Genomic DNA, 22,129 nt, shown 5'->3' with positions numbered 1-22,129 from the left:
AATGACGGTGATAAGCATTTTCCAAATTAGGAAACAGATACGCTTTTCTTCTGACTCTCTTACATAACTGGTCTATTTTAGAAGACAACACTAAAAAAAAAACTGAAATGAAATACAAATCTCCTGACTTTACTACTTCGTTAGCAAAGAATGAGAAAAGTCAGTAGTGCTCAAGGGAAGAAAGGAACGAGCTCTCGAAGCCCTCAGACGCCTCCTGCCCAGACGCTGGCTTGCAGGGCTCCTTCCTCCTTTCTCATCACAGCCTGCTGGATGAGTCAGAGACCAAAGGCTAGGTTTTAGAAAATGAATGAAGCCACTGATTTCTCTCTTCTTTGTGTTTAAGAGGCAATTGCCTCAAAGGGCATACCCCTTTTGGTGGTACAGAAAGACAGAAGAATGACCTGTTACAAAACCAGTGGTTACTGTGTTCAGGCTTCCTGATTCACCGGGAAGCCGTGCTGCATACAAAGGCCACAGTGGAAGCACAGCCTCTTACATAAATAAGTTACATAAATGAGAGAGAACAGGTTATGTAAATGTATAAACCAGCAAACATGAATTATAACCATTCACAAATGCCACGGAGAACAGGATGTGGTTCCTCCTCCGGTCCCCTCCCCCCAGCCTTATCACAATTGTGCCTCTTCATGTCATGCCAGCATCAGGTGCATCTGTCACATTCGTTAAGGACAGAGGGACTCTTCATCTTATTTTCCGAAGCACCCATTTTCCTTCTGAGAGAAATCTCGTAACAAACCTGACTTAAACTGTATCTGGAAAGAAATATGTGTTTATCAGTTTATCATACTTTGTCTAATCATGAATGCACTTAATGAAATGTTTGCTGGGGCACATTTTGAAAACTACCGGGGACAAGAATGAAGCCTAAAAGTGAATTGTGTGTGTGTGTGCGTGTTTGCTATACTGGTTAGACTTTTTAACTCTTAAGTGACTATCTAGGCATCTAACTAAAGTCATTGTTCTGCCTGGGCTGTGGTTCCATCCTAGGAGGCTTCCCTAGCAGGCAGGAGGTCCTGGGCTCCATTCCAGAGCTACACAGATAAGGTAAACATGATTGCTCTGCCTGTTGTAACTTAGATTTAAGGCTCTGCTCATGAATGATTCCCCTGTGCTCCCACCACAGATGATGAGGACGAGCTCCTTGCCTGACTGCAGCTTCCTTCTGAGCAATAGGAAAGTCTTTGCATTACAGAGCGAGCAGAAGCCTGAGACGTTCTTAACCCTTCTTTCCCTGCTTCTTTCTTCCTGTCCCCGCTATCGTTTCTGAAGACGGGGTTTGTTTATTGTGGAGTGGGAAGACACTTGGGGACCTTCATTACCGGTTCTGTGGAAACTAGCGGTTTTCATTAATTGTTAGCTAACTTCAGACAGCATGATCATCGACTTGCTTTATTTTGAAAATCGCAAGTAAAAATTGCAGAAGGGAGGCAGCAGTTTATTAAACATTGTGTATGACACTGGCACAGTGAGAAGATCTTAAAATCTCTTTATAAATCTGACCACGTGGGATTTTTGTACAAATGTTTCTCTTCCTGTTACCAAGTATCTGAAAGAGAACCAAAAGCCTCAAATCCCTTCCTACATTAACAATCCAGTACCCTGTAATCAAATCTATAAATATTTCCATTGAGAGTATTAAACTGGCCGCTGTCACATTTAAAGGAACTAACCCATTATATAGGAGCCAAACCATCTTCTGTCGACAAAGCTGCAGACGGCTTGCATTGTAGTGACCTGGTCTCTGTCATTGGGAAAGTATTTTTCCCCCGTTTTCTCATTAGAAAGAACATTAAGCCACTGTGAATTAGTGTGTATATGTAGGATTTGGAACGCACCTGAGGAACTTGGGGACTTTGACTCTCTAAGTGCATCTGTTGGTCTGTCTTACAGTTTAATGGGTTTATGCACTTTTTTATTGCACTTTTTAATGCACTTTTTAAATTTAAAGGTAGTACACCAAGTCCCGGGCTTCATTTAGGACAGTTCACTTCTGTCGTTCGTATTCTTAAAGAACTTCCAACACAAGTCAGCACTAACCTAGCAACAGGAGAAACTCTGCATGCTGGGAGGAAGAGACTTCAGGACGTGGAGTGTGTGTGTGTGTCTTAAGTCGTCCGATTTCAGATGTGAGTCTCAAAGTCATCACACCGTGCATTCGTTGTCCCTCTGCTCATTCTTGTCACCTTTAACCCCGAGCATCCAGAGTCACCTAAGGCTTCCTACTACCTCCTGGAGGGACCGAGGTCCCTACTCAGGTGCAGCAGGTTTGTGCCCACAGAACTGCGGGTGCGCAGACGCCCACCATATAGGCCTGGGGACTGGCCGCGACTACAGGAGGTGTCAACCGGGCAGGCCGCCCGGCAAACTACGGGCTTTGTTCAGTCACGAGCCTTGCCCTCCTTGTCAGAGAAGCCAATTAGGATCCCCGCTGGGGATCATCTGATCTCTCGTCCCACTCCAGGAGGGGCTCAGAAAGGGCGGGACCGGTGGGCCCGCTCCCGGGAACTGGGCGGCCAGCGCGCGTCGGGAGGCCGGGCTCGGCAGCCAAGGCCCGCCCCGCTCGGCCTCGCCAGGCCCCGCCCCGCATGCCCAAACCCCGCCCCCCCGGGGGCTCCCCGGGCGCGCGCCGCCCCGCCATGTCCGCGCGCCACGCCCCCCTGCTCGCCGGCCGCGTGCGGAGCCGCGCGCCCCGGAGGTTCCCGGACCGTGGCGGCGGGCGGCGGTGGCGGAGCAGCCCTGCGCGGGCCATGTCTTCTCCGGCCGTGGCGAGGGCGTCCCCGGGCGGGAATCGGGAGGCGGCCGGAGGACCGCGGAGCCGGAACGGGCCGTGGGAAGTGGGCGGCGGCGGCGAGCGGCTGGAGCGCGCGGGCGCGGAGCCGGGACGCTGGGAGCTGCTGCTCCGCCGGGGCGAGCTGCTGGCGCTGGGCGGCCACCTGAAGGGAGCGCTGGAGGCGTTCGCGGCCGCGCTCCGCCGCGGGGCCCCGGCCAGGCCCGAGCGCCTCGGGTCGCTAGTGGACTGCTTGGTGTTCAGCTACCGGCTCCGCCACGGGCTGCGCTGGAGCGCGACTCCCGCGGCGGGCGCGGCCGGGCTGCTCAGCTGCCTGGGCTGCCGGGGCTTCCTGAGCGAGCCGGTGACCGTGCCGTGCGGCCACAGCTACTGCCGCCGTTGCCTGCGAAGGGAATTGCGTGCCCGCTGCCGCCTGTGCCGGGACCGCCTGCCGCCCGCCGCCGCTGCCGAGGGGACCCCGCGGCCGCCGCCCCTGGCCGCCGCCATCGCCGACTTCCGAACCAGCGTCGTGCTCAACCACCTGGCGGAGAAGTGGTTCCCGGGCCAGCGCGAACGCGCGCGGGCGGCCGGCCGCCTTGGGGAGCTACTCCATCAAGGGCGCTACCGAGAGGCCCTGGCGGCCGCCTGCGACGCCCTGCGAGCAGGTGACGCGGGGCTGCGGTGCGGGGCCGGGAGAGCGGGGATCGCGGGTGTGGGAGGGGGCGGCGCCCCGGGGTGCTTCGGTCACGGTGGGGATCGCCTGGGAGCCGCAAGTGACGCGGCGCGGGGAGGGGCGCGGACGCGAGTTTCTTTCGTGCGCGCGCGCCGAGTGGGGACCCGGGCCGCGGAGCCTGGGCGCGGGGTGGACGGGTGGGTAGGGGCCGCGGGCTTCCCGCTGCGCGGTGTCCGGGAACCCCAGCCGGGGTGGGGCAGGCATCTCCCGGACGAGGCGGGGCTCGGGGGTACCGCGTTTACCTTGGTCTAACACTAAAGTCACTGGGGCAATTGGAAGCCGCGGGAGGGCAGAATTGCATAAGCTGGGTGGGGGGGCGTTGTGTAACGGGTGACGTTCGGTGGGCGTGGCAGGAGCTCGGCGCGGGCACCGGCACCCAGAGGCCCAGCGGAGGCCGGGCCCGGAGTTAGTGGCCGGCTGCCCCTGAGGTGGTCAGTCAACTTTTACCTGAAAGCGTCTGCACGATCGCTTGCTCCTGGAATTGCCGCCACCTGCCTATCTCAGATCCAGCTTCCATAGACTGTGGGTGTGCTCCCACGTACCCCTGGTGTTGGTGGAGAGGTAGCCTCCCATCAAGAGTTTGCCTTACTCACAAGTAGACCTGTGAAGGGAAGCTTTGTCGGTCTTTTGTTTATATTTTCGTCTCTAAGAAGCAGTAGCTTTGTCCTGTCTCCTGGTTAATGTTTTTCTTAAGATGGTTTTAGGCTGCGAAAAAGGGTCATGCAAACTTAGTAAAACCAAAAGTTCCCCTTTTTAAATATTTGAATTCGTTTATTCTCTACTGGACCGGGGTGGGAGGGGGGCGGTTGTGGAGACTTAACTCCTGGGTATTTTACATCAGGGGACCTTATCTAGAAAAGCACACAGAGATAAACATCCAGAGACACCTTTGAGTGGGCACCCCTTGTGGGGGTCGTGTCAGTAAAGACATCTAGTAGCCCTTCCAAGGATGTTGTTAAACAGTTCCTAGACTCACAGCCTCCTACATGAAAGACCGATCAGGCCTAAATGTTAACAGTGCCATCGTTGGTCACCTGCTGTTGGGCATGCTTTGTGTCTGTTGCCCGATAGGAGAAATTACTTATGGGAATAGTCACCAGGAAATCAGTGACACTGGAAATAGGAACTGATTTTAGGTTTTAGGTAAGTTATAAACCTTGTAACAGAAAGTATAATTTTGTGAGTCTTTTATTCCTATGGAGCAGGTGACAGTGGCTTCAGTCATACCCCTGGAGCTCAGAGCACAAATGGGGCACGGTTTCATTTTCTTCCAGTATCTTCATGAGGAGTAGGCGCTAATAAACTAGAATGATAAACCCAGAACAAAAGAAAGCCTTGGAAGCTACAGGCTGGTGGGGATGACTCTAGCCAGTTGGGTGAATAAAGCCGAGTGGGAAAGCTGGCCTCACCTGGCCCCACCTGGCCCAATCATCAGTAACAGGCTATGGTCTGACCTTAATGAGGAGGCAGAACTAGGACAGGTGACTTGTCCACAGTCACCTTGGTGGTGGGTCTGAGCCGCCTATACAAGCCACCACCCATCTCTATAGTTCCTCTAAAAGAAATTTTAATGTATATTTCCAGTGAAGGGTTTTTGTTATCTGTATGTAATTGAGAATGAAACTTGAAGCAATATTTGCCTCCAGCATCTGAGGTAGTTATTTGATCTAAGTTAATTCAGGTCCTATTATGGGAGAATAGTAAGTACATTTCCTAAGTAGGGACTCACTTAACATCCTGTGCCCAGTATTGATTCTAGGGCTTAGACCAGGATGTTATCTTTAATAGAAAAAGCTGTGAAGGCCGAACTCTTGTTCCCAAATTTCACAGACTGCATGTAAGATTGCCCACAAGCTACGTAACCACACTTTTGCAGGACTAGAACTCAGGTCTCTTGCCTTTTGCTTTCTTAGCTTATTGGCTTATTAATTTTTTTTCTTATTTGTAGCTTGTCAAATTAATTTTTTTTCTTATTTGTAGCTTGTCAAAAATCAGTAATTCTACACCGGCATATGTATCTCAATAGTACCAAGGAGAATAGTAACTTGTATCTTTTGAATTCTTTGTGTGAGATAAAGGGAAAACAGACAAAATGTATTTTAGTTGGTAGATGATAAATTTGTAGGTTTCATAATTTATGGGCATTAATAAGAGTGGGCGTATAGCTCGAGGTAGCTGCTTGCCTGGCACGTGGAATACATTGCTGTACATTCCCGCCCTGCAAAACAAACAGCCCACCACAGTTTGTAAGCTACTAGCCTCGCAAGTCTGCCCGGACAGTTTGTCAGAGTTGACTTTTTTGGAGTTGGTGAGGTAGCTAGGTAAACATTTGAAGTGCATTTATAATTGTCCAACTGTAGTTATTAATGGTACTGTCAATATTGATAATAAAAAAATCCCTTGCTGTAATTTTTCATGTTTCTTAAAATGACACAGATACTATTAGGGAAAAAAAAAATCCAGTCTGCAGTTGGCCCACACACTACCAAACTTCTCCCCGTCGACAGAAAAAGAAAGCTTGGAAACCCTTGCCAAAATCAGAAGTCCCATTGAGATTACATAAGGTTCTGTTGCATTGAAATATATTTAGATAACATTTAATCCATTGATCTTTTGGTATTAACTCTCAGATGTTTCATAACTTTCTTCTTAGTATTCAGGGAGCTTATGTAAAAGTCTTTCCTGCACTGAATCTTTATACTCAAGTCTTTTGAACTGATCCCACTTGGGCTGCTGCCTTTTATACTGGGTTTTTACACTGGCCTCCCCCTGTCCTGTGTTCCCCACTCTCCAAAGAAAGTAACAGAGTAGTGTAATGGACGATTTGAACTGGCTTTTAAAAAGTTGTGCGTGTGTGCGTGTGTGCATGTGTGTGTGTGTGTGCTTTTATTTAGCTTAAGGAAAAGGGACTTTTTGGTGTTGTCACCCATTTACTTTATTGCATGTGCACACATGGATGCCGTGGTGTGCCTGTGGAAGTCAGAGAACAACTTGTGGGACTCGCCTCTCTTCTTCCGTGCTGAACCTGGGACTGGCTTGGCAGCAAAGCTTTTACAAGATGAGCTGTTTCACCTGCCCAGACTTCTGTCTTTAGTATTAATTATATAGTTCTTGACTGTCGGTAGCTTTATCTGTATAAGTGGGTCCTACAGAGAACCTTCCGAAGGAAGTTGAGGCCTCTAAAGCTAATGATGTTTTATGGCTCGCGACCAAGTTCTGCACGCTGGAAGCAGGCTACCTGACAGAGTCCCCATACAGCCTCTACGTGCTGTGTGACCTGGGTGTGTGGCCTGACCTCTCTGTGCTCTGGTTTCCTTGTCTAAAGCGTGAGCCGCTGTGAGAATTAACTGAGTGGAAACACGTGAGCTGCTTCAAAAAGTGCCGCAGACAGTAAATTCCCAGAAAACCATAGATAGTTTGACAACGTGAATGCTTTGTTATGCTTGGGTGAACTAGCTGAAACTGAAACCTAAGCCTGTGGTTTCAAGCTCAATTCCAGTTTCTATATACATTATTACCAAGGAAAGGCTAGATCCTGATTGTAGATTGTATGTGTCAGTTAGTAGCAGCTGTGCTATCAGTTTGAGGGGAAGATACTACAGAGATTCAGTTATAAAAAGATTGGTCAAATCAAATACATTCCGAATATGTTTAAAGAGAGTGTAAAGGGGTTTTTTAGTCTTGACAATTCAGTAGTTTAAAATGTATTTATATCCTCACCGCACAAAGAACTTATCACGGTCAGATATGTGCATCTCATAACTCACAGAATTTCTTCATTTCCGTCATCTTAGCTGAACCCCACAAAATCCATGCCACTGGGAAGGCAAGCATCTAGCTAACGGGCTGGGGAACCAGAGCCCGAGTTTTAGATGACTACAGTCAGGTAAGAACTGAACAGAAAGGAGGTGACTTCACTCTGAAAATGGAGAGGATTAAAGCATTGTCATATAAGGAATATTAACTCTTCCTGTTGTTCATTCAACAAGTATTGACTGAGCGTCTTTGATGTGTCAGGAACATATATGTTTTAGGTTCTGCAAATAAGGTAAAGAACAAAATAAAGCCCCTGTCATTATTTTTAATTGTAGCAAAGTAATATGTATTCAAAATATACAAAAATTGAACTTATTAATTATTAAATTCTAATGAACTGATACTCCAGTAATTCAGTTAATGGAGGGCTTGAAAGGTCTTTACAGTGTAGTGCCACTAAAAAGCCTGATTATAGTAGCAGTCTTTTTGTTGAAGAAGATGGAAAACCCTGGTCCTATAAATATCTTTGAAGTGTCCTGTTTTAAGTAGTACTCTCCATATTTTGCCTGTCTTTTATTCATGAAACAACACAGAGTATACCAAAACATTGTTGCCTTGGATTGAGAGTTATTTGTACTGTAACTTTTTGTCAAAATTGTTTCTATTTCATTTAAAATAGCATTATTTTAGAGATTGGTTATTTTTTAAATTGTCTATGTGTGTTTGTGCACGCACACAGAGGCATGTATCTGTTATATGCATCAGTGTGTACCAGTGCCTTCAGAAGAGATGTCAGGGGTTCTAGAACCAGAGCTACAGGCAATTATGAGCTGCCTGGTATGGGTGCTGGACTCGAACCTGGATTCTCTGCAAAAGCAGCAAAGTGTGCTTCTTAACTGCTGAGCCGTCTTTCCATCCTCCTCAAGTAACGTTTCAGATAACATTGTATGACCATATCCCATTTCTTTTATTGCGAGGTATTTTCAGAATTGGAATCGAGTTGTCGCAGATTAATTCCCTCAGAGCACTCGACTCTCGCAGGACAGTTGTAGGTCCAGTCTACATTACTGATCCCTAGAGACGTTTCTCATCTAGTCCAGGATTTATGTGGGTAAATGACAAGGTGGAACATCCTTTTCTAAACACTCATAGAGAGTTGATCCACTGCTTTTGTGACGTTCTGAAATTGTTGCAGTGTCGTTACTGCTTGAGTACTTGTGCGACAGACCCATCTAGGCTATTTTTCTTTCCTTCATATGTTATTTTATTCAGATTTTGAGATATGATTTAAGTTTTGGGGATTTTGTTTTGTTTGAGACAAGCTTCCTCTGTGTAACAGTCCTGGCTGTCCTGAAACTCACATATATATGTATACTATGCTGGCCTTGAACTCCCAGAGATCCTCCTGCCTCTGCCTCCTGATTGCTGCCCCCACCATGCCCTCCAGTGTAACTATTTTATAGAGAAGCACTTTCTAGGTGGGGAAACGCAGAATCCAAGAAATAAGCTGTCTGACGGCAATCTGACCCCTCATCTTGGGATCCACACTCGGGATCTTTCTCCTGTGACTACTCAAAGAGTGATAGAAAAGTTTATATTTTTTGTTAATCATTGGCTATTTTGATAGTTTGATATATCAATAAGAAAGAGAAATATTAAGGCCATCATTGAGGACATGTTGTGCATACATAGAATGTAGAAACTTAATGGTGGGTGTCCTGTATCACATACGGGTGTGTCTTTAGCCTGTTACGTCGTATTTTGTGTACATGCCTAAGTGGAATAGCCTACACAGCTAGGTGATATTTAAATTCTACTGGATCGCCATCAGAATGCAGATCTCTTTTTTATTGAAATGTCCAATTTAATGTGGCATAAGATGTTGAGGGTAGGGCATTATCTTCCCATTATATGACTTCATGGATCTTTACCTCAAAATAAATATGATTGGTAAAACTGACTCAGAGTTTTATCTGACTGTGCCTAACACTTTGTTCTCCTTGAAAAATAATCTCAACACTAGTTTAATCCACAGGTGAAAATGTATAGATAGGGACTGGCCAGTGGGTCCAGCTGTGATTTATTGGAAAATTTCAGAAATCTTAGGACAAAGTAGCATGCTTAGATTTTGAACTGTGTGTTTAATTAGAGTTTTAAAAATCATTGAAACCTTTTATAGACTATATACTTTGGAGGTAAATAGTTTGATCTATCTAGGGATAGATGTAACCAGTAAGTTTTCTCAAAATGCTAATAAAATGAATCACTGCTAAGCTTATTTTCTGATTACCAGAATGTGCATAACCTTTCCAACTTGAATGTTTTCTATCAAGTACTCCGAAATGATACATTCACGAGAGATTTCTTTATAATAGATAATATATTTAAAACACTTATTCCATAATACAGCTAATCTGTACAATTCACCCATTCCAAGCCGTCTGAAATTGTTTAGAATAGTGGCACTTTCTATAAAACCCGCAGATGGGGCTGGGAAAATGAATCGATATGTACAGTGCTTTCTGCACAAGGATGGAGGCCTGAGTTCTGTGCCCGTCTCCCGTGGAGAAAGCTGAGCAGACTAGTTTATACCTGTAGTCCCAAGGCTGGGGAGGAAGAAGGAAACTCCTTAGTTCTTGCTGACTAGCCAGTTTAGCTGATTTGGTGAGCTCCAGGTTCAGTGAGAGATTGTTAAAACTCAGACACGTGGATGGATGGGTTGGTGGGGGTGAGGGGTGGATGGATGGGTTGGTGGGGGTGAGGGGTGGATGGTGGGTTGGTGGGGGTGAGGGGTGGATGGTGGGTTGGTGGGGGTGAGGGGTGGATGGATGGGTGTATGAGTGGAGGGTTGGTGGATGGGTGATGGATGGGTGGGTGGGTGGTGGATGGGTGGTTGGCTAGATGGACGGATGATGGGTGGATGGATGGATGGACAGATTTCAGTATTGAGAGGTTATCGGTGTAATCAAACTGGAATCACATTTCGTTTCTGTATGAAACTAGATGTGGGTTTTAAAATTTGTATAAAGAAACACGGCAGTTTGTAAAGCTATTCTTTATAGATTTTCAAAATAATTCAGAGCAGTTTAGTCACGGGGGCTGAAATGGCTATTTAATAACATTGCTGGTTTTTGACACACACCCTGAGGTGGCAGGCACTCTCTGTCTTTACTAGTCTCTATATATGGTTTTCATCCTCATGAAGATAGGAGTCATGCTTATTATAATACATGATCGGGTCACAGCTGACTGGGCTATCTCCTGGGAAGGGTGAGAATCTCCCTGGCCGTGCTGCGACGGTGGTGGACCTGGCAGTGTGGTGATGGTGGTGGACCTGGCAGTGCGGTGATGGTGGTATATTTGGCAGTGTGGTGATGGTGGTATATTTGGCAGTGCGGTGATGGTGGTATATTTGGCAGTGCGGTGATGGTGGTATATTTGGCAGTGCGGTGATGGTGGTATATTTGGCAGTGCGGTGATGGTGGTATATTTGGCAGTGCGGTGATGGTGCTATATTTGGCAGTGTGGTGATGGTGGTGGACCTGGCAGTGTGGTGATGGTGGTATATTTGGCAGTGTGGTGATGGTGGTATATTTGGCAGTGCGGTGATGGTGGTATATTTGGCAGTGCGGTGATGGTGCTATATTTGGCAGTGTGGTGATGGTGGTGGACCTGGCAGTGTGGTGATGGTGGTATATTTGGCAGTGCGGTGATGGTGGTATATTTGGCAGTGTGGTGATGGTGGTGGACCTGGCAGTGCGGTGATGGTGGTATATTTGGCAGTGTGGTGATGGTGGTATATTTGGCAGTGTGGTGATGGTGGTATATTTGGCAGTGTGGTGATGGTGGTGTACCTGGCAGTGTGGTGATGGTGGTATATTTGGCAGTGCGGTGATGGTGGTGTACCTGGCAGTGTGGTGATGGTGGTATATTTGGCAGTGTGGTGATGGTGGTATATTTGGCAGTGTGGTGATGGTGGTATATTTGGCAGTGTGGTGATGGTGGTATATTTGGCAGTGTGGTGATGGTGGTGTACCTGGCAGTGTGGTGATGGTGGTATATTTGGCAGTGCGGTGATGGTGGTGTACCTGGCAGTGTGGTGATGGTGGTATATTTGGCAGTGTGGTGATGGTGGTATATTTGGCAGTGTGGTGATGGTGGTATATTTGGCAGTGTGGTGATGGTGGTATATTTGGCAGTGTGGTGATGGTGGTATATTTGGCAGTGTGGTGATGGTGGTATATTTGGCAGTGCGGTGATGGTGGTATATTTGGCAGTGCGGTGATGGTGGTATATTTGGCAGTGCGGTGATGGTGGTATATTTGGCAGTGCGGTGATGGTGGTATATTTGGCAGTGCGGTGATGGTGGTATATTTGGCAGTGTGGTGATGGTGGTATATTTGGCAGTGCGGTGATGGTGGTATATTTGGCAGTGCGGTGATGGTGGTATATTTGGCAGTGCGGTGATGGTGGTATATTTGGCAGTGTGGTGATGGTGGTATATTTGGCAGTGCGGTGATGGTGGTGGACCTGGCAGTGTGGTGATGGTGGTATATTTGGCAGTGTGGTGATGGTGGTATATTTGGCAGTGCGGTGATGGTGGTGTACCTGGCAGTGTGGTGATGGTGGTATATTTGGCAGTGTGGTGATGGTGGTATATTTGGCAGTGTGGTGATGGTGGTATATTTGGCAGTGTGGTGATGGTGGTATATTTGGCAGTGCGGTGATGGTGGTGTACCTGGCAGTGTGGTGATGGTGGTATATTTGGCAGTGTGGTGATGGTGGTATATTTGGCAGTGCGGTGATGGTGGTATATTTGACAGTGTGGTGATGGTGGTATATTTGGCAGTGCAGTGATGGTGGTGTACCTGGCAGTGTGGTGATGGTGGTATATTTGGCAGTGCGGTGATGGTGGTATATTTGGCAGTGTGGTGATGGTGGTATATTTGGCAGTGCGGTGATGGTGGTGGACCTGGCAGTGTGGTGATGGTGGTATATTTGGCAGTGCGGTGATGGTGGTATATTTGGCAGTGCGGTGATGGTGGTATATTTGGCAGTGTGGTGATGGTGGTATATTTGGCACCATGGGGAATTTGAAGACTGATTAACCTGAAAACCATGTGACTGACTGAGCTGGTGAGAATCCTGGCCGGTGCACAAGTGGATTCCCAAATTCCTACCATGTGACTGCTTAGAACCCTTCGTCCATTTCCTGGAGGAGAGAATAGCTGAGTTATGGGTGATGATGGAGACATGTGATCCTCAGCCCATCAGTGCTGCTGGAACAGCTGGAACAGGAGCTTGTCTGTCACTAGGTCACGAGTTTCCTGGTTGCCCAGAGTACCACCTGTCCCCACTGCCGCCTCCACCCTATCTTGCTCTCCTTTCTTGGGATGAAGGTTGCAGCCAGTGCACCTCAGTTTTGTTTTTTGATGGTTATTTAGAGGTGATGTGGAGTGAAATGATAGTGTGTGTGTGTGTGTGTGTGTGTGTGTGTGTGTGTGTGTGTGTGAGTGTGTGTTTTGAGGTAGTTTCTTTCTGTGTCATGTAGGCTAACCTTGAACTCATTTAGTATAGGCTGACCTCAAGTTCCCCATTCTGCCTCAACCTCCCCACATGCTGAAGTTAATAACATGCACTGCCTTCCCCAGCTATTTCCTAATTTTCTTTATTTTTCAATTTCTCAGTATGCATTTTAGAACTTTTGCAGTATGGCAAAAAAAAAAATCTTTAAGATGGGTTAAAGAAACAACTATAAGATTCCTGCTAATGTTGTGGGTCCCTGAAGACAGACACAACGATGAGGAACCATGGCTAGAGAACTCCTTCAGCCCATGTCGTGCGTGGGCAGCTCGCCTAGTTTCTTTAGCTGTGCAGCAGAGTTTAGCTGTCTGATGATGATAGTACCAAGTGCAAGAGGAAATGAGAACTCGACCGAGGAGTTCAGATGGGTCGGGTCTTGGTGTTTCCCGTAGGTCACAACGTACTGTCGGAGCTGGATCCACAGAGTAAAAGTGATGGAGAGGGCACTTATCTCCAGATGGAGCCGCTTTCAAATGCTGTGCGCATACAGTGAAGGACTGCAAACAGTGTAGCACGCCACATCTTCCAGGCGTCAGTCCTGTGCTAATTTCTCATTACTAGCAGCGTAGAGGTAAATGGCAAGAATGCTGGGTTGAGAATCTTGAGTCTGTCATTCCCAGCCTGGGCAAGCGACATGTATTACAGCTAGGGTCTCGTGCGTGCTGGAAAAGTCCTACAGCACCAAGCTTTGCCCCCAGCCCTCTTCACTTTTTATTTTAACAGGCCTCAATAAGTTACCTAGTCAGGCCTTGAATTTGAGATGGTCGTGGTTCTGTTTCCCTAGTAGCCGATATTACAGGCCTAAGCCCCAGGTCCCGTCTCATAAAAGTGCATTTCAGTGGTGGTGCGATGTCTCGCTAGGTGCAGTGCAAGTCTGAGGGCTTGAGTTGGAATCTCTAGTAGAAGACTCAGGTAGGAATGGATGCAGCACCGTGTGTCTGTAATCCTAGCATTTCTATAGTGGGAACAAGAGAAGCCGTCTCTTTAGGAAAAAGCTGAGAACTTGATGTTTGAGCTTGTCCTCTGACCTTCACGTGGTGCTGTGATGTGTATACACCTGTTCTGATGCACACAATTTTCTTTTTAAGTTTTAAAAGCTCAGTCATAGGTAATGAAGTAAAGGATATTTGTCTTTTGCCCCAGATGACAGCAAGCAGGGGCCAATCCTAATGGTATTCTATAGCAAGGCAGACTCCAGTGGGAAACATCCTGGGAGGAGGTTGGAGCTGAGTCATGTTGGATGGAAAAGTCATCCGAAGAAGAGGGCTTCGTAAGGGATAGAATGACGAGGAAGGAAGACTGAGCAAAGGGAGGAGTCAGGACAGAGAATGTCATCCACAGAGCAGTCCTCTCTAGTTGGAAATTGAAATGGCGGAGGGGGTGATAAGAAGAAGAAAGGCCGCAAGAGGCAGGGCCCTCGGCAACACCTGTGTCTTGTGGATGGTGAAGGCAGGGTGAAGCCAGTGGCAGGAGAACGCTGACTTTTGTAGTAACCCTGAAGAGAGTCTAGAAGCCTAACTTAGGTCTACGGGCAGAACTGGAAGAGAGAAGAGAGACTTGGCAACGCCGAGGATAGCTTTGCTTTGGGGAGTCGGTATCAGCTGTATCACTAATAGAACAGTGAGAGTACTTCTTGATGGCGAGCAAGGTGATTTGAGGATAGCTATAGCAGGTGGACGGAAATACGATTGTGAAGTTAGGCTGGAAATTTAAGACTGGGGGCACAGACCCTAGACGTAGATAATGGCAAAGACTAGCTCCATGCCTGGTCCTGGGGGCAGGAAGCAGCTAGGTTATGTCAGAGTTCAAGACCACCACACCTTTTTATTTATTTATTTTTGGCCAGGTCTCACTATGTAGCCCTAGAGTTTAGCAGGTAGACCAGGCTAGCCTCTAATTCAGGGTCTTCCATGGTGTAACACCATGCCAGGCTGTAAGAGCCACGGCAGTTGTCCACAGTGTGGTTAGCCTGAACCGTGCCATCCCAATGCCTCACTGTTGAATAGAGTGTATACATAGCATGCCAGGCATGTGCTCGGTGCCGTGGGCCCTGCAGTAGTGGACTACGATGCCTCCGTGAGGTCACAGGTGATAAAGCCCTTTGTTTACTCTGGTGTGTTCAAGCGCAGAGAGCAGGTGCTTCATCATGGTTGACTTTCAGACTTGGGTTGATGGCACAGCCGGTGCAGATTGCTGTTTTTGGTTGGCTTTCTTGAAAGTTTATCTGGAGAGTGAAGATTCTGTGTCTTGAGTATACTAAGTGGTGTGCTTGGCTCCCTTGTAGAATTGAGTATGGGACGTGATCAAGTGGGGTGGGCCCGCTCTCTTCAGAAGTGATGGGTGTAAACTCACTGGCCCCACTGCTCGAGTCACTTAGAGTAATTATTAGGTAACATTTGATCTACAAGGAGCTGGGCAGTGTTTTAAATTCTGTGCTCCTCTCTTAGAGTACACCCACTTTTTAGGGCTGGGTTTGGGGGCTTAAGCAACTGAGTGTTTGTAGAGAAGATTTGGCCCCTTTTCCATTTTTGTCAGAGTGAGGACAGCTTCTGCTCTTGTTTTATAATGGCGTTTGTTTATGCATCGTGACTAGGAGGGCCTGGCACTGGGTGGCTTCATGGTGGTGGCAAACTAGGGCTGACTGCATTAGCTTATACCCCTCTAGCCCCACCACCGTGTTCCAGTATATCTGTCATCTGGACCCCATGTGCAATAACCTCACCAACTTCCCCAAACTGCCAGCAGCTGGAGACCAAGTGCTCACGGGAGCAGGAGGAAGCCGCTTCACATTCCAGTCCTAGCAGGTGGATGGGAAGATCTGAGTGTGTACCATGTGCCAAGTGTGTGATAACTTGCTGTAAACATGTGGAAGTAGAAGAAGCCCACCAAGGGGTCCAAAGACAGAGTAGGCTGTGCGTCCGCTGTGAACCCCTCTAGATGGGTCTCTGCCCGCTGAGACAGCTGGAAGCCCCTGAGCTGTGATGAACATCCCACTTCCTGGATGCTGAGACTTTGCTACTCGCTCTCTGGGCAGTGATGGCCACACAGTCTGTTCCCCAGTCAGTGCTGCTGGTGAGCTTCCTCTTTAGGTTGTAAGGTGCCCAGAGGCAGGTGGAGTGTAACGGACGGAGCTTGAGCACTCACAGATTCAAACTGTGTGCTAGGACCTCTCTAGTTCTTGGTAATTCATCACCGGGCTTTTTAAATTTCTGCACAGTTTTGTTCAGAGATCTGTTTTTAAGTTGTTGCTCTAAGAAGAAACATGGAATTTTTGTCATGTCTTTTTCAAAGTACTTTTCTCAGGTCTTTCAGAATTGCACGCCCCAAGTTTGGGTCATAGTCGCCCTTTCTTCCAGCTCCTCCCAGATCCCCTTCTCCTCCCTCTTTTGTGTCCTTTTTTCTTCTTCCACCCACCAAATGCCATTGCATGGCGCATGGAATCGTGGATGTGTGACCTTACACTGGAACGTGGTTGACCTACCCATTGGCAGCAGTCTTAAAGAAAATGGGTTCTTGTCTGCCAGCAGCCGGCAGTTGCCAAGCTCATCCTCCGCTGGGGAGGGACTTCATGGCCACCTCCCCTCTCCGTGCTGGCTTTGCTCTGGCTTGAGGATATATGGGGCTTGTGCATGCTGTTACCACCATTGTGAGCTCATATGCGCAGCTACCATTTCTTATTATTTAGGAAGTATTTCTCATGAAATATTAATTCAAAGTTTTTCACTGATGTAGAATTGAGGGAACAATATCATTCCAGTTCTCAAGCCTGCTGCAGAAACTTTTTGCAGTGCCTAATTGAGTTGTTAAAGTGGGGGCTATCTGTAGAAAACATTGACTTAAAAACTAGAGTAAACCAGGAGCGGGTTTTATTAAATGTATTTTTGGAGGCATTAAGAGACATTGTGTCCTTTTTGCAACAAATGATTTATTTTATTAACTTAAGGTTTTGAAGGCTCAACATGAATAGTTTTAAAAGAAGGCTCAGCTGAACCTCATCAATAATTTATTAAATTTTTGCTTAGATTTCAGCTGACAGTTTGTCTGCCTATAATACTTAATTACAGTATTAGAAGAAGACAATTAAGTGCTGATTGGATAAGTTTGGTTTCCGAGGCATACGCATAGAGGACAGTGAAGGAAACAGGGGGTGACTTCCCGGAGCTCTTGAAACTAGATGTGTGTATTTAGGTACGAGTCCTCTGTGGCTGGGAATGAAAGATTTGACCACAACATAATTTTTTTCAGCCCATTCCCTTTAGAATCAGGACACTTACACCCTCATAAGACAAACCTTGGTCACTTCCCCATGCCTGTGGAACTATCGTCTGAAGTGGTTTTGTTTGTTTGTTTTTATAAACAGTAATTTATAAATTAAAATTTTGGGGATGAGGAATATAATTCTATTTTCATTTATAAAGTCTCAAAAAAGGCAAGTGTTCTAAACAGGCAAAACATGACTTGAAAATCTTTAGAGGGTACTTTTTTAGGGGAAAAAGTAGGTTTCTTTCTTTTTGGTTTTTCAAGACAAGATTTCCTTGTGTAAAATCCCTGGCTATCTTGGATTCAGGATGAGGAATATAATTCTATTTTCATTTATAAAGTCTCAAAAAAGGCAAGTGTTCTAAACAGGCAAAACATGACTTGAAAATCTTTAGAGGGTACTTTTTTAGGGGAAAAAGTAGGTTTCTTTCTTTTTGGTTTTTCAAGACAAGATTTCCTTGTGTAAAATCCCTGGCTATCTTGGATTCACTTTGTAGACCAGACTGGCCTTGAACTCACAGATCACCGCCCGTCTCTGCCTCCCAAGTGCTGGAATTAAAGATGTGCCAGCTAAGAGAAGTCTTCATACAAGTAATTTTTGTTCACAAAAACATTTTCAGTATTCCTAATTATAATTCTCACCACTAAAATAATCTTATGATAAGACTTCTGTTCAACTTTTGACATAAGAAATTGTTGCAAGAATGCTATATTGGTTTAGGAATCACAAATCATTTCTTTTTTTTTTTTCTTTTTATTGAGCTCTACATATTTCTCTGCTCCCTTCCCTGCCTCTCCCTTCCCCTTTAACCCTCTCCTAAGGTCCCCATGCTTCCAATTTACTCAGGAGATCTTGTCTTTTTCTACTTCTTATGTAGATTATATCTATGTATGTCTTTCTTAGGGTCCTCATTGTTGTCTAGGTTTTCTGGGATTGTGATTTGTGGGCTGTTTTTCTTTGCTTTATGTTTAAAAACCACTTATGAGTGAGTACATGTGATAATTGTCTTTCTGGGTCTGGGTTACCTCACTCAAAATGATGTTTTCTAGCTCCATCCATTTGCCTCCAAAATTCAAGATATCTTTTTTTTTCTCCTGTGTAGTACTCCATTGTGTAAATGTACCACATTTTCCTTATCCATTCTTCAGTTGAGGGGCATTTAGGTTGTTTCCAGGTTCTGGCTATGACAAACAAAGCTGCTATGAACATAGTTGAGCACATGTCCTTGTGGCACGATTGAGTATCCTTTGTATATATACCCAAAAGTGGTATTCCTGGGCCTTGAGGAAGGTTGTTTTCTTATTTTCTGAGAAATCGATACACTAACATCCAAAGGAGCTGTACCAGCTTGCATTCCCACCAGCAATGCAGGAGTGTTCCCTTTACCCCACAACCTCTCCAGCATAAGTTGTCATCAGTGTTTTTTATCTTGGTCATTCTTATAATAATACTTTGAAGATTAGCATAGTAATCTTTCTAAAATAACCAGATCCTTGTGAACTATTTCTTTCAGAGCCTACTGACCTGACTCTCAAGATCTACAGAGCAGAGTCGTATGCTGGCCTCCAAGAGTTCAAAGCGGCCATCGAGGATCTAAACGCGGTTCTCTTTCAGCTTCCCAACTGGCCCGAGGTAAAGTGACTTCACATCTGCATGGGTTTCAAAGTGCAGCTCTGAGGGACTTCAGTTAGAGTGACGAGTCTTAACACAATGTGTGGTTGGCCTCAGATGGAATACGTAGTTTGGAGCTAAGTCAATGATGTGTTTGCCAAACAAGCTTAAAGGCCTGAGTTCAAGAAGCTTCAGAACCCGTATGTAAAACCAGGTGTCTTGGCACAGATTAATAATCCAAGTGCCAGGGAGGCAGAGACAGGGAGAGCCCTGGGGCTCACAAGGTGGCACCTGAAGGGTGCCATTGATTGGCCTTTGGCCTCTGTGCATACCTGCCTACACAAGACCACATATACACAAAAGAAAATCATTTCTGAAAAGAAATATATAGCCTCCTAGAAATTTAGTTAAGTATATTAAGCCAATTTTCTTATCAGGAAAAAAAATAATTGTTAAAAAAAACCCAAAAAGTCCAACACCTTTCTTTCTCAAGTAAATTACAAGCGATTCATGACACAGAAAAATATTATGCATATTTTTAAATAAAAATTTCAACTTGCTGTTTTGTAAGATGGATTCAAGCTTGACTCCCTGAAAGAGTTTGTGATGGAAAGAGCATGGTCCTTGAAGCTGGGAGATTCTGTGAGATGATAGGGTTGCCGTGGGGTGACTGGACAGTGAATTTATACAAGTTGGCTGTGCCTGGGAGGATTTTAGAAGGACCGAGGGAGGTGTATAAGATGTGATCCATTTACCATTCTCCTGATATGCTCTCCTGGTCATTGGCACAAGACAAATAGCGTTAAGACTTAAAAAGGAACAATTTCTCTGGTATTTTCATTGAAACAGTGTAATAAGAAGTATAGTTTTCATACTGGAGAGATAGCTCAGTGATTAAGAGCACTGGCAGCTCTTCCAGAGGACCTGGATTTAATTCCCAACATCAATGTGGCAGCTCAGAATTTTCTGTAACTTCAGTTCTGGCTTCCATAGGCACCAGGCATGCGTCTGCTACACACACATACTGTAAGCCGAATTCCATATGCATGAAATAACCCAAAATTATTTTTTGAAAAGAAGTGTGATTTTCTTCACCAATTGAAATGATAGCTAAGAATGGATATGGACAGTATTTAGCTCCTTTAAAACGCTGTTTAGTTCTCATGATCCTGGGGCTCATAAGATCACTTCCCTCTGACCACATAAGATGTTTCCAAGCTGCCTGCTGTGGAAGAGCCCACACACTGAATCTTTGCAGAATTCATGTGTTTCCTAGGATTCACCTATTGTAATAGGACTTGAATTCATATAATGGAGAAAAGTAAGACAACAGGATTCTGATGAGTCTGTGTCTATAAGTACTTTCTTAAGACAGACTTAAAGAGAAAGATACATTCCATAGTTTCCAGCACCCATGGAAGGCTGTTCACACCACCTGTTAACTCTAGTTCTTGGGGATTCAGATGCCCTCTTCTGGCCTCCTTGAGCACCTGCGTACACACACATACACACACACACACACACACACACACACACACACACACACGCACACGCACACACGCACACACGCACAAATAAAAGATGAATAAGTCTTTACATCAGTAATCTCTCAAGTGAAGATGTATCTCTGTTCTTGAGAGACACTAACTGCTATGAACATCAGTTCATTCACTTTGAGGCCTCAGTTTCCCCACTAACATTTCTTTGGAGTAGCACATATGCGTTGTCCTTCTCGGTTGCAGAATCCACATATCTGAGAATCCTTTGTTTCCTGGGGGGTTTTGGCCAAGAGTTCCGTGCATAAAGTTTGGTGTGTGTGCTTTGTTGAAGGTCTACTTCAGGAAGGGGAAGGTTCTGCAGGACGCGGGGTTCCTGGGCGATGCTTTACAGCTCTTCCTCCAGTGCTTAGCCCTTGATGAAGACTTTGCACCCGCAAAGCTACAGGTAGAAAAGGTAATGCAGTATGTTTGCCAATCGTCTGTCGTCTAAGCCAGGCTGACACCCACAAAGCTCCTTATAAAACAGGGAGACAAGGGATGCAGGGAGGAATTTTCTCTGAGGAGCAGTGGGGCAAGCACGGTTTTATCTTCAGATACTGAGTTCTTGATGAAATCAATGAATTTCATTCACAGATATTTCAGTGTGGTAGCTTAGCTAATAATACAGATGCTTCCAAATGTAGGTTCAACATCCCTAATGTGAAATCAAACACCTGAAGCATTGGGGATGGAATGCCGTGCCTTGTGTGAAAAAGTTCGCATGTGACTGATTAGTCACAGTCAAACACAAAGCACAAGAGCACTGAAAACATGATACAGAGTTACCGCCGATGCATACAAGGTGCTGACGGACAAGTTTTGTATTTAGACTTATGTCCCACCCCCAAGCTATCTCTCCGTAAATACTCCAAAATTGTCCAGTCAGAACCAAGCTGGTAGTCCCTGTTGGGAGGTGTTCCATTCTCCCCCACTCAGGAATCTCAGGACCTGCCTGTGCCTTTCACTCAGGCCCTTTTCCTCCCGTGGTTGATGGTCGTGTTGCCCCGACAGCTTGTTCTGCCTTGTTTATCTCAGCGCTCCACACATCTCTGCATAGACTGCCCTGTAAAGGTTGACATGGCTGTTATTTTAGTAGACAGTGGGGACTGGAAGGAGTGGAGAGTGAGAGACAAGAGTTCTGTGATCAAATGACTTCAGAGGGAAGACCGGATCAAACCAAGTTAGACAGACAATGTCATCAAAAAAAAAAAAATTAGCTCTAGTTGAACTGACACAGCATATGAGAAGAGAGGGTCTTTGGAAAATTCTTTGAGAAAATCCTCTGATTTAGAGTCTAGCCATGTGACCTCAGTGCTCACAAAACATGCCACGTCACTTGTCCTTTGTGGTGTTAAGAGTGTGGCCTTTCATAAGGATCCCCTGGGTCTATGTCAACTACAAGGTGTCCTGAGCCCCATCTCACAGAATCATCACCCCTGGAACTGGGGAAATAAATTTAACAGGCTGGTTTGGAGAGCTTTGTGCGCCCTGAACTAGGAGAATTCTGAGATTTTTTTCTCGATCCTCTCCTCCCTTAAGAATCCAGCAGCGACTTCTCAGCTTGATCCTACTGCACGTACTGGCTTTGTGGGAGCCTAGGCTGTTTGGATGCTCACCTTACTAGACCTGGAAGGAGGTGGGAGGTCCTTGGACTCCCCACAGGGCAGGGAACCCTGACTGCTCTTCGGGCTGATGAGGGAGGGGGAGTTGACTGGGGGAGGGGCAGGGAAATGGGAGGCGGTGGCAGGGAGGAGACAGAAATCTTTACTAAATAAATAAATAATAATAATAAAAAAGAATCCAGCAGCGAGGTGTGCACATACCTTCTAGCCCAGCATCTTCACAAACCTCGTCCTCTG

At 46.1% G+C, this 22,129-nt stretch overlaps 1 protein-coding gene across 2 annotated transcripts in view; it reads left to right on the top strand.

Moving 5' to 3' along the window:
• The first annotated feature begins 2,663 nt into the window (after positions 1-2,663).
• Lonrf1 (LON peptidase N-terminal domain and ring finger 1) overlaps positions 2,664-22,129 on the top strand; it is a 34,518-nt gene continuing 15,052 nt past the window's right edge. For both annotated transcript variants that reach the window (XM_075986536.1, XM_075986535.1), the window contains exons 1-3: positions 2,664-3,453; positions 18,635-18,753; positions 20,563-20,685. In XM_075986536.1, the coding sequence (XP_075842651.1) occupies positions 2,769-3,453; positions 18,635-18,753; positions 20,563-20,685 (927 nt within the window). In that variant the 5' untranslated portion in view covers positions 2,664-2,768. The remainder of the gene's footprint in view (positions 3,454-18,634; positions 18,754-20,562; positions 20,686-22,129) is intronic.

Source organism: Microtus pennsylvanicus, chromosome 9, assembly GCF_037038515.1.
Source record: "Microtus pennsylvanicus isolate mMicPen1 chromosome 9, mMicPen1.hap1, whole genome shotgun sequence".
In the NCBI taxonomy this organism is placed as follows: domain Eukaryota; kingdom Metazoa; phylum Chordata; class Mammalia; order Rodentia; family Cricetidae; genus Microtus; species Microtus pennsylvanicus.
Note: the sequence above shows the minus strand (reverse complement) of the source record. Positions and strands in the feature narration are given on the sequence as shown.